The 12002-nt window shown below is 58.4% G+C and overlaps 1 protein-coding gene across 2 annotated transcripts; it reads left to right on the forward strand.

Annotated features, from left to right (window-relative positions):
- Nucleotides 1–5583: 5583 nt before the first annotated feature.
- UBALD1 (UBA like domain containing 1) lies at nucleotides 5584–10748 on the forward strand. Of its 2 annotated transcripts, none has more exons than XM_086692229.1 (3): nucleotides 5584–5829; nucleotides 9283–9345; nucleotides 9651–10748. In XM_086692229.1, the coding sequence occupies exons 1-3, from the start codon at nucleotides 5710–5712 to the stop codon at nucleotides 10002–10004; spliced, it is 537 nt and encodes a 178-aa protein (XP_086548355.1). In that variant the 5' UTR covers nucleotides 5584–5709; the 3' UTR covers nucleotides 10005–10748. The 2 variants fall into 2 exon arrangements, with proteins under 2 accessions (XP_086548355.1, XP_086548356.1); XM_086692230.1 differs by lacking the exon at nucleotides 5584–5829 and adding an exon at nucleotides 5890–7666.
- The last annotated feature ends 1254 nt before the right edge of the window (nucleotides 10749–12002 follow it).

A 12002-nucleotide genomic window follows, 5' to 3' on the forward strand; every position in this document is an offset into this window, starting at 1 on the left:
GGAACCCAAGGCCGTCAGGAGTGGGGCTTCTTGGCGAAGCCAAGGGCTTCCTTCAGCCCCTTTCCAAAACTCAAAGCTTCTCTTTGGCTCCACGTCCAGAACAATCACTCTGAAAACATAATTTTACAGCCCCACACCGAGGCAGTAGACCTCTTCTCATTTTACATATAGAGAAGAGACGGCTGCATGTGAGGTGTGGAAGGCAAGTTTAAAAAACCGGTCAGGATTCAAGGCTTGCCGATTGCAATGTACTTTCCTGGCTTTTGAGTCACATAAAATTCTGTAAGCAGGCCAAGTGGAGGTCTGTTTGGCCTACTTTTCAGTTGAGAAACGGGTTTCAAGAAGAAAGTGACTTTCTAAGTCAAGTCTGCTGTATCAAGAAAGCTGGGAGAGCAGCAGCTGCTGAAGGGTCTCAAATGGTAAATGCACCACATTCCACGTTAAAGTGAGTCCTACACATTTCCGGTGGCTAGAGTCCAGAATACAACCTTCTATTGTCAGGGTACCTGGGAAGCCAAAGTTAATAGAAGAGGTGAAAGACTTATGTGATTATGAGTAGAGTTCCAGATCTTGGAAGAGCCGGATTAAATCTGTGCTTCACAATCAAGATCCCCATTTACGGAGCACCTACTGTGTGCCAGACATCACGTTGAGGACTTTATACAGAGTCATTGAATTTTCTGATGTAGCTTTTATTTTATTTTATTTTTTAAATGTTTATTGTTAAGAGAGAGAGAGAGAGAGAGAGAGAGAGAGAGAGAGAAGATGAGTGGGGGAGGGGCAGAGACAGAGGAAGACACAGAATCTGAAGCAGGCTCTAGGCTCTGAGCTGTCAACACAGAGCCCAACGCTGGGGCTCAAACTCACAAACCATGAGATCATGACCTGAGCCCAAATTGGACACTTAACCGACTGAGCCGCCCAGGTGCCCCTCTGATGTGGCTTTTAATTCCCAATTCACAGAAGAGGAGAGTGAAGCTGGGAGACGTGAGGTACCCAACTCAGGCTTCATTGTAGATACATGGTAATAAAGCTGGAACTTGAACAAAGCCCCTCCTTTTACTGCCACACTCCCCTACTTCTCCAGAGGCAGGAACATTCAGATGTACGATGTTTCATGGCTCTTGCCACCGGATGGGCCTGAAGACGCCTCCGCTCTTTGTGATCTTTCTTCCCCTACCTTTCCTTCTGTTAAATCACATAACGCTTGTGTGTATACACACACACATATACCAAAACTGAATTCAATTTACTGGCCTTCCTGTTTGGGGGATAGCATAGACCCTGACGTTCTCATTGAAAAACAATCCTAGGAGCATGTCCTTCCTATACATCCTGGGCCAGGACAGCCATTTCCATGGGCTGGATGTTTGATTAAACATCCTTCTTAATAGAGCTTTGGACTTGTTCTGTGCTTATCCATGCCCCGCTGGGAGACAGGCCTTTTTTGATTTGTTATTAGTTCTCCTGTCAACATCTGTGCTGATTCCTTTATTTATTCAACAAATATTTATTACTCAGGTACTATGTGATGGGCAATGAGCCAGACTATGAGCCAGGCAACAGGGATCAAATGCGAGAATGCTAGATGTGGACCACACAGGCTAGTGTAGAAAGACACTAAAAAGGTGAACAAAATGTGGTGGGTGCTATAGGAGAATAGAGGTGCAAATAAATGATAAGAGAGGGGCGCCTGGGTGGCTCATTTGGTTAAGCATCTGACTTCGGCTCACGTCATGATCTCATGAGTTTGTGAGTTCGAGCCCTGCATCAGGTTCTGCACTGATCATGCGGAGCCTGCCTGGGATTCTCATTCTCTCCCTCCCTCTCTCTCTACCCCTCCCCCACTTGCTCATGTGTGCACTCTCTCTCAAAATAAATAAAGTTAAAAAAATAATAAGAGACACCTACTTATTGATAGGGGTGTCAGGGAAGGCTTCTCTGAAGAGGTGACATTTAAGCCAGGACTTGAAATACAAATAAGAGCAAAGGTAGGGGGGCAATTCTGAGGAAGTAAGCCAATCCAGGTTCCAAGCAGAGAAAACACCAGGTGCAAAGGCCCTGAGGCTATAAGGAGCTGAGTAGGATCCAGGAGCTCAAAGGCCAGCGTAGCTAAAATCAAGGTGGGGGGTAGAGTATAAGAACAGAGGTCAAGAGTGAGTCAGTGGCCAGATCTCAAGTCCCCTCAGTCAACCAGCCTTGGGTCTTTTACACTTCATTTTAGCCAAATGACCTAAAAGCGATAGCATTGGGTCTTTTGAAAGACACTGGGCACCTGCGGTGAGTCCCTTGAGTCTAGCTTTCTGAGCCTTCTGAGGGGGGCAGGATCCTTGCCTATTCATTCCTGTGCTCCCAGAGTCAGGCACCCAATGATCTATGGAGTGTTTGAAAGAATAGAAGCAGCTGGCTCAGTCAGCAGAGCATATGACTCTTGATTACAGGGTTGTAGGTTCAAACCCCACATTGGGTGTGGAGATTGCTTAAATATTAAATCTTAAAAAAATAAAAAATGGAGGTGGGAAGGAGGAGGCCAGGGCATGCTGGGGAGGCTCTGGCAGAGCCTCCAATTCCCTGAACTTCAGGTAAGATGGTACTGCTAGAAATACCTTTTATTCCCCTGCCCCCATCTACTGGTCCCAGCTGTCAGGCGCCTGCTAAGAAATCCAAAGTCCATTCTTTAGCCAGGCTGATCCTGGCTGAAAACAAGGTTGTTTTTTCCTCCCCTGCTGCCCTTGGGAAAACTAGCAAGCTAGCGGGGCCATGGGGACCAAAAGAGTGACCTTTGCTCCTGCTAGCCTCATCTGCCCCACCCCAGCCAGAACAGCTCCTTCTGAGCAGGACAAGCCCGGGCAGGTAACTGAGTGTTGCTGGATAAGGGTAGGGGGAAAGGTGAAGGTGCTTCCCGTTTCCTTGAACAAGAAAATCCCCTAGCAGGCCCTGCCAGGACACTGCCCGTTCTCACTCGCCAGACATACACCCTTGTGGGCTAATGGGTGCCTATTCTTCTCCACTGGCTCTGAACACAGGCAAGAGTGTAAGGAGGTTTGGATTCCAGCCTTAAAAGTTTCCTCGTCTGTAAAATGAGGCTTGGGCTCCCTAGAGTGGTCCAGATGGAGGCAAAGAGGAGAGTACCAGAAATAGTGCTGAGCACTTCACAGCTATTAATCTACCTTCAGCAGTCCTGGGAGAGCTCCACACTCCTACCTTGGGTTCCACAAATGAAATGAAGCTCAGGGCTGCGCTACTTGTATCCAACATCAGTCACTAAGCAGTGGAGTCAAGACTGACAACCAGATCTATCTGGCTCCAGAAGCATCTCACCGTCCATCATGCTCCGTCTCAGTGGAATAGTGATGGCAGAAACCACATCCAAAGCCCACTACCTTCTGCTGAGCGCTTTACCCACGTTAATTCATGCTTATGATGCTTTGTTAAGGTGAGGCGCCATTCTTTTTAGTTATTTAAAAATTTTTTTTTCAACATTTATTTATTTTTGGGACAGAGAGAGACAGAGCATGAACGGTGGAGGGGCAGAGAAAGAGGGAGACACAGAATCGGAAACAGGCTCCAGGCTCCGAGCCATCAGCCCAGAGCCTGACGCGGGGCTCAAACTCACGGACGGCGAGATCGTGACCTGGCTGAAGTCGGACGCTCAACCGACGGCGCCACCCAGGGGCCCCAGGTGAGGCGCCATTCTTAACAAGACCAGGAATCTCCTGGCACTATCAGGGTTTGCAAAAAATGGCAGAGCCTGAGTGATCCCCATGTGGCAGAAGAGACACCAAAATCTGATTTCCCATGAGGACAGGATACCTCTACCAGGCTGAGGTGCACACCTGGCAGAGGACACTGAGAGTCCACCCCCTGCCTGTAGGCTAGGCCAGGGAACCTAGCCCTTGGAGGCCGCTTAGCACTCTCATTGTGCAGGTCTCCCTGGAGCTATCCTGGTGCCCCAGCACTCCCCAGGCCCCCACAACCCTGGATCCCTTCAGGCCCTGTCCACCGCGCTCCCATTATCCTCCTCCCACCAGCTAAAGACAGAACCTCTGGAAAGATGAAAGGATCCAGGAAGGGGTCCCCCCCACCCCTCCGGTGTGGGATAGCTCCCTCCATCCAGTGCAATTCTAACAGTGAAGCGCTGGGTAGGGAGGGCGGGGTGCTCCCTTAGAACCAGACGCATCCGAAACATTTCCTGATCCAGACTGGACCCTTCGGCCACCATCTGGACGCCACACTGAGCCTAAAGTGGACAACTGATCAGATCTAGTAAAACCTCTCAATGACTTTTAACCCTAACACCCCAGGGCCTGTATCAGCTTCCAGAAGGCACTTTTCACACTTCTACATTTCCACAATTGTACATCCGTTCCTTGGGATTTTTGACACACAGCCCCAACCCACCCTCGCCACCAGGAGACCCTTCTCGGGTTTGCTCTCCACTGTAACCCCGGCTGGCTCAGGGCAGGGCAGAGTAAGGGCCCAAACAACGGTTGCCCAACGGATGAAATTGGAGCCCAGGAAGCTCTAGGAACCGGGCCAAGGTCAGTCAGAGCGGGGGGTAACCGCGCCAGACTCCTCCTCGCCTCCCCGCCCGGGATCCCTTTGCGAGCACGCCCTGGTCCCACACGCCCGATCCTAGACGTCACCCGGAAGCGGCGCGTGCGGAACTGTAAACACTACCCGCAACTCCCCCCTTCTCCCGCTTGCTCCAGTCCCGCCCCCGCCCGCCACGTGACGCGCCCCCGCCGGCCCCGGCCCAGCGCCCGCCCCCGCTGCAGCCTCATTGGGCCGCCAGCTTTGTTTACCTTATATGGCCAGGTCCTAACACTCTGAGGCCGCCCATTGGCCAAGGCGCGGCCTCACTCACTTGACGTCATTCGGGACAAAACGATGCAAATAAACCGGGGCATTCTGGGAATAGAAGTTCGGGGCTGCCCCGGAACTGGCTCCGCCGGGTCCTTGCGCCCGCTTCCCAAAGCCGAGATTTCCGGCAGAGCGCACGAGATTTTGCGTGGGAAAGTGGGAGCCCCGCGGGGAGGGAACCCGGAGGCACCAGGGTCTGTCCACCTCGTGTTTTGTCCGCGCCATCCCATCCCCAGACATAGTGTGTGTGTGTGTGTGGCTGAGCGCCAAGCCGGGGAGGGACCCGCATCAGGAGTGGGCGACGTGAACTTGTTGCTCTGGGTGTTGGGGTGGGGGACTGGAAGGCTTCCTGGAGGCGGTGACTTTCTGCAGAGCCCTTAAGGGCAGATTCATTCATCCAAGGAAGGAGTATTTTTTGGCGCCTATTGTGTGCCAGGCTTTCGGGTCTGTGTGTCCTAGAGCTGCCGATTTGTGCCAAAATTCCTAGGGGACCCCCACCCCCAAGTGTGCGCCCACTCAACAGAGGGATGCCAGGCATACCGGGCAAAGACGCCAGCGGGCCCGCCTGCTGGACCCCTGAGAGCGTGACGGCCCGCAGACAGGGCCGCCTGCTTCCGCACACAGCAGGGGCAGAGTCCAGACACACCTCTTCGCGCCCCCCGGCCGGCCAGGAGGCGCGGGACTACATCTCCCAGCATGCCCCCGCGGCCCCGAGCCAGGCGAGGCTCGGTGAGTCACAGCCGCACAGTAAATATTTGTATTAGCCGGAGCCGGCTCGCTAATGGTGGACGCGTGAGGCGGAGGAGAGCGGCGGCGGGAGGCAGCGGGCAGCGCGGCGGCGGCGCCATGTCCGTGAACATGGACGAGCTCAAGCACCAGGTCATGATCAACCAGTTCGTGCTGACGGCGGGCTGCGCGGCCGACCAGGCGAAGCAGCTGCTGCAGGCGGCCCACTGGCAGTTCGAGGTGCGCGGCCGGGCCGGGACCGGGGGCTGGGGGTCCGTCCCGCCAGCCACGCGTGTTTGGGTCGGTGTGGACACGTGCTGGTGCGCGCTCCGCCCGGGCCGGGGCCGCGCACTCGGCCCGGTGTCCTGGCGTCCGCGCGCCCCGTTGGCCGGGCCGCAGCGCGCACACGCGGCGTGCGGGTCCGGCCGGGCGGTGCGGCCGCGTCTACGCGGTCCCCGGAAACGCCGCCCGCGCGGGGTGGGCGGGAGGGGCGGCCCGCCCCCACCGGGGCCCGAGATCCCCGCCCCCCCGAGTCCCCCGGCGGTCGGGATGCGGGGTCCCCCCTCTTTTGTTCGGGTAACGGCCAGGGCGGGGCGTCGCCGCGGCCCGGACGGACAGTCGGCGGGCGGCCGGAAGGAGGACGCCCCGGGCTGGGGCCGAGTTGGGCGCGCGCCGCCCCCACCTCGGGAGCCGCCTGCTGGGACGGGGAGCTCTGGGGCCCGTGGGCAGAGCCGCCCCGCACGAGTGGGTTTGAGGGTCTGCGTGCCCAGTGGGCAGCTCGGCGGCGCGTGTGTCCACGTACATGTGCATTTGTATTTACGCACGCGCCACGCTACGTGTGGGCATGTCGGCGTGTGTGTAAACACGCAGTCCACCCGGCGCGCGGGTGCGGGCTGTGTGCTCCGTGTACACACACGTCGCCGTTTTGCAGATGGTGCCCACGCGTGTACACACACGAGTGTACGGGTGCTGTGCTGGGAGCCCCACACTACAGCTACGAGTGTGCATCTGTGCACCCCGCCCTAGAGGCGCGTTCGGGTGGCCTCCTCTGTGCTGGCAGATGAATTTACCTGCACAGTGCACGGCGTGGTTTACACGGTTCGGTGGCTTTTCGGTCAGCTGGGTAGGAGGTGGGGCTGCCCCAGTCAGGACCCCACCCACCAGGCCTCCCTGACCCACAGAACACTAGTGCCCACAGCTTGTGCTGCCAAGAAGTCTCCTGGCTTTGCCTAGCTCAACTGCCCCAGAAATAACCCAGGGTGGTATCTAGGGAAGAGGCCAGAGTCCTTGAGCTCCACCCCTCACAGGTGTAAGGTCACAGCTCAGACGGTGTCTGTGCCCTGCCTGCCTGTGCCCTGCCTGCCGGGAGCCTGGTTTCCTGATGGGGAGCCATCCCAGGAAAGGTGTTCGGGCCTGCAGGGGATACACTGAGGACTCTAGGACTCAGCTTCTTAAGAATGGGATGGGGGATCAGAATTCCAGCCCAAAGGTTTGGACAGCCTGGGGAAGCAGTGGCCTATCCAGCCAGGGGAATCTTTGCTCACACCTTTCTACCCGCGCTCTCAACAGGGACCGCCGACCCTGTGTGGTCTTCACACAACGTGGGAGGTTGCTCTTTCTGGGCAATTCCCTTTCCTCCTCTGGCCTCAGTTTCCTCCCTACCTCCAGCGTGGGAGTTGATCTCTAGAGCCAGTGGCCACTCCCTTGTGCCCACCGCCCCCAGGGCCTGCAGCCCCACCCTGCAGGAAGCTCCCTAAACAGCCTGTTTGTCTCAAGGGCTAGATGTGGCAAAACTTGCAAAACCACATTCACGGCAGTTTGCTTGAGTCCCACATCTGCACACATGGCTCCCTCCCTGCTTGGGGCTGGGCGGGCAGGTGTCTGGTGGAAGGGCCTGGCCTGTCTGGACTCTCAGCCCAGCGGAGGGAGCCTGGCACCAGCTGGGCTGTCACTCAGCACGGGTTAGTGTCGCTCCACCACACGAATTAAAAGTGTTGCTTTGAGAATTGAAATGCCTGGGGGAGACCCTGTCCCCAAGAGGGGCCGGAGCTGCCTGCAGATTTGGTGGCCTCCTGAGGTAGGAGCCATATGCTTCGGGCTCGCGGAGTTTCCGTTTCACATCTGTAAAGTGGGGGATATGGATCCTAGGGAGGTTTACTTAAGGTGAAAATGGGTTGTGAACCCCCAAACCTTAGGTCCTTGCGTGAGAGTGAGTGAGGGGCTCCCCGGGGCTACTCTTTCTGTACCCTCCCCCGCAGGCTCACAGTGTTTTTGGGTCACATCTCTGTGATTCAGGTGTTAATGAGGACAGGAGGCTGCTGGGGGAGGGGACCTGTGTGTTTAAGTGGTGGTGCTTTAAGGCAGCAGCGGTGCTGGAATCCTCACTCAAGTGGCCTTTGGATTTGCCGTTGGGAAGGAGTAGTTGGGGTGTGTCCCCTGGGGCTCCTGGGTGGGAAGGAGTCCTGAGGAGGCGCTTAGAGACCAGCACCCACCCCAGCCTGTTCCCACACCCTGTCTGGGGATACTGGGGTAGGGCATCTACAGCAGGAAATTCCCAGAAAAATTCATTTGAATGTAAAAAAATAACAAAACCCCAGGGCAAGCCCTGGGAGCCAGCTTGGGTTTCTGGCTGCGTTGGAGGCGGGGGAAGGGATTGGGTCCAGGCTGGGCTGGGGAGGGTGGTGAGCCTGGGGGTGGGGGTGGGGGGCTGGTGATGGAGGGCAGCTGGGGCTGGGGCTGGGCTTGGGCCTGGGCAGGGCCCGGCAGACCCTTCACACACTCCCTCACCCAGCACTTTCGCAAGAGCAGCTGGTTCCCTTATTCTCCTCAGTGCCCCTCCTGCAGGGCCTCAGCCAGGACAGACCAAATGCAGCACCTCCCTCAGGGCTCCTGGAGCCCTCTCTCCCCGGGCCTTTGTCTGACACTCTGCCCCCTCCCGCTCCCCTTCGCACCACCCCAGGTGCCCGACCGCATGTCTGCCATCCCCCTGCTCTGACACCTTAAGAACATTCTGAGGGAGGCTTGGGTGAGGGGGCCAGCGAGTGCAAAACCCAGGCCATCCTACTTAATTCTGGCTCTCTCAGCTGGAACTGGGGTCTTAAGAGGTTACTGCGGCAAGGGACGGGAATGTGGAAGCCACCTGGCCAGGTCTCCTTGTGGTGCAGTTGGAAACACTGAGGCCCAGGTCATGGCAGGCTCCTGTGGCCAGCCAAGGAGAGGGACAGGTGGGTCACAGACTTCACATCTGGGAACTTTTGCTGTTCCCTGGCTCCTAGATGAGGAGATTGAGGCTCAGATTAGGGAGCTGCCACCCATGCATGGAGTTGGTGACTGTCTGGCTCGAATCTCCCAAGTCAACAGCTGATCTCTGCTAAAGGCCTTTCCCTGTGACACCAGGAGGGGGTGCTGCCTGCTCCCCTCCCGAGGTCACAGTGCAAGCTGGAGGGAGGCAGGCAGTGTGAGGGTCTTCACCGCCTGCCAGACCTGCCTGGGAGCCTTTGGCGCCTCCTTGGGAGGTGGCAGGCGTTGAGTTGTGACAGACACACTGCTTACACTCACTTCTCTCCCTCGGTAGCCAGGCTCAGGGCCACTCCAAGCCCCAGAGATCCTGGGAACGAGGGCGGCGCAGGTCCGTGGAGGGGGTGGGGGTGGGGGGCCGGAGGGTAATTAAGCTTGGGCCCTTTCTTCCCACAGACGGCCCTCAGCGCCTTTTTCCAGGAGACCAACATCCCCTATAGCCACCACCACCACCAGATGGTAAGTGTCCCTCTAGTCCCCGGGGTGCTAGGGGGTGCTCCTGGTACAGGGCAGGGGAAGGAAGCCGTCGTGGCTCTCCGCAGTGGAGAGGCCGCTGGCTCGCACGAGAGGGTCCTCCGGGGACATGGCCCGTGGGTCTGGAGCCCCCAGCGAGGGGACTGTCCTACGGAGCCAGATGCATCCAGGGAAGAGGCACAGAAGCTCCCAACGGTGGCTGGGTGTGTGTCTGCTCCTAGGAGGCAGTGGGAGGCCGGGGGCTCCCGGAAAGGGGTGCTCACCCCCCACTCTGTTCTTCCCCCCGACAGATGTGCACTCCTGCCAACACCCCCGCCACGCCCCCCAACTTCCCCGATGCCCTCACCATGTTCTCCCGTCTCAAGGCTTCCGAGAGTTTCCACGGTGGCGGCAGTGGCAGCCCAATGGCCGCCACGGCCACGTCCCCCCCGCCGCACTTTCCCCACGCCGCCACCGGCAGCTTCGCGGCACCCAGCTGGCCGACCGCGGCCTCGCCCCCAGGGGGGCCACAGCACCACCAGCCACAGCAGCCGCCCCTGTGGACTCCGGCACCCCCTTCCCCAGCGTCAGACTGGCCGCCCTTGGCCCCCCAACAGGCCGCCTCAGAACCGAGGGCCCACCCCGCCATGGAGGCCGAGAGATAAGGGAGGCCCCTCCCCCCTCCCGGAGGCCAGGATCCTGTGGGGCGGGGGAGAGGATGTCTCCGCGGGCCCCCTTCACCCTCCTCTGTCTGCACCCCCGTTCCCCGGAGCCCTGGAGGGGAGAGACCGGACCCTGGTGCCAGCACACAGGCCGCCCGCGCGCGAACATGGAGGCGCAGGCCCGCGGCACCCAGCTTGCATGGATGTGGTTCAGAGTCGTCTTGGTGCTGGTGGACGGAACTTCAGAGAACAAGCAGCCTTCCCCAGAGGACTCGCTCGCCCTGCCCCACCCCAGGGGGCTGCGGAGAATCGCCACAGCAGCGGAGACTTGGCTGGCTCCTGCCTTGGAGCTCCTTGGGGGCCAGCAGGCCTAGATCCCCACCCTCGGGAATGCAGAGCCTTCTCCGCATGTGTGTGTGTAGCTGTGTATGTATTTATATGTATGTCGCTCCTCAAGACGCAACCTAGTTTACGGGGCAGCTGGACTTTGCATGTTAGAGTGAGCCCCCAAACCCCTTGCCCGCCACCCCTCTCCCCAGGGCCCCGCCCCTCTCTCCCACCCCCTTGTCAGCCAGCCTTGCTGTTCCCTGCAGAGAAAAGAATTGTGGGAAACTCCAGGACTCTTCCCACCCATTCCCCAGCGCTTGCCTGCTGGGGCTGCCTGCATGCCTCCCCCAGAGCCCGGGGGTACCTCACACCCTTTCCCTTCCCCCTTTTAACAAAAGAGAAGAAAAGAGTTCAAACTACCACCAGGCTTTGTGGTCTTGCCTCCTATCCTAAGCTTTGCTGCCAGCTGGCTCCATGTGGAGAGGCAGGGCACTGACAGAGCCCAGACCCCACCCCCACCCCCCCAGTCCTGCCTGGCTCCACACTGCTGCTGTCTCTTGCTGTCTTTTCAACCATAACGTGGCTCTGGAATCTTCCTGCCCATCCAAGGTTCTTCCCAGGAAGTTCATTTCTGGCCAGTGTTCCCAGAATCCCAGCCCTCCTGCCCGTCCTTCCCCTGTCCGGCTGGACTGATCCTGACCTCCAGGGCTAACAACTCCTTCCAGTCTGCTTGGGTTTCACATAAGGACCTTTTTTTGTGTGTCTTTAGGGCCCCAATGGCTGGCTGCAGGCTGCAGGCTGGACACTCCAAGCCCAACCTCCAGCAAACATGCCTGGTAGGGCAGGGCCCTCCCCTGGGGAGCCGCAGACCACAGCGCCCGTGGTCAGATAGCAGGCTTCTGCGCAGAGCCAGTGGGGGCTCGTGACAGGAACAGGACAAGCCCAGGGCAGAGTCCAACCTGCAACTCAGACCTTTTGTCACTAAGGAGACCGGCAAACCAGGGAGAGCAGATGGGATCCCGGGCTGCTCCTGAGCTGGGCTGGGACAGACACCTGCTCTCACCCCAAGGGAGAAGCCAGGGATGCCCCACTCTGTCCCCTCCCCCTCCCCCCACAGCTGCCCACGCTGGGGGATACGGTTCCCAGGGCAGCCTCAGCCTTGCACCCCTTGTGAGGGACTGGGCTTTGGGGAAGGAGGGAGGCCACGGTCTCTGCCCAATCCTCAGTAGAGGCAGATCTCACTCCCTAACCTAGGATGGCCCACCTGGCGCCCAGCCCCTCAGGTGCCCCCTTCTGCGGATGATGACTGGGTTGGAGAGTGTCTTCTGTTGCAGAAGGTCTCCTGTTTGATGTCTCTGCACTCCTCACCGCAGTCCTGCCCTTGCGCCCAGGGATGAGGATGCTCCTGTGCTGGTGTCGCCACTGCTGCTCCCTGGCCTCCCCAGCTTTGTCTCCACCCTGCTGGACCCTGGACAGGCTCCTGGTTGACTGTACCCTCTGGGTGTCACTGAAGACTGACCACTGGGCCCCCGCCCAAGCTGTTGCTTAGGTCTTGGAGTTGTGTCCTCATCTTGAAACCCACCCTTCTAAGGGCCTTCCTCTTGAAGTCCAGAGGCGGGGGCACAGCTGTTTCTGGGGTGCGTGTGGGGAGGGTAGGGAGGGGCGGGATGGATA

Source organism: Puma concolor, chromosome E3, assembly GCF_028749965.1.
Source record: "Puma concolor isolate L17-30 chromosome E3, mPumCon1.1.hap2, whole genome shotgun sequence".
In the NCBI taxonomy this organism is placed as follows: domain Eukaryota; kingdom Metazoa; phylum Chordata; class Mammalia; order Carnivora; family Felidae; genus Puma; species Puma concolor.

Coding starts and splice junctions, on each gene's coding strand:
- UBALD1 (XM_086692229.1), top strand. CDS start 5,710: ATGTCCGTGAACATGGACGAGCTCAAGCACCAGGTCATGATCAACCAG. Junction 5,830..9,282: donor CGGCCCACTGGCAGTTCGAG/GTGCGCGGCCGG, acceptor TTCTTCCCACAG/ACGGCCCTCAGCGCCTTTTT. Junction 9,346..9,650: donor GCCACCACCACCACCAGATG/GTAAGTGTCCCT, acceptor TCCCCCCGACAG/ATGTGCACTCCTGCCAACAC.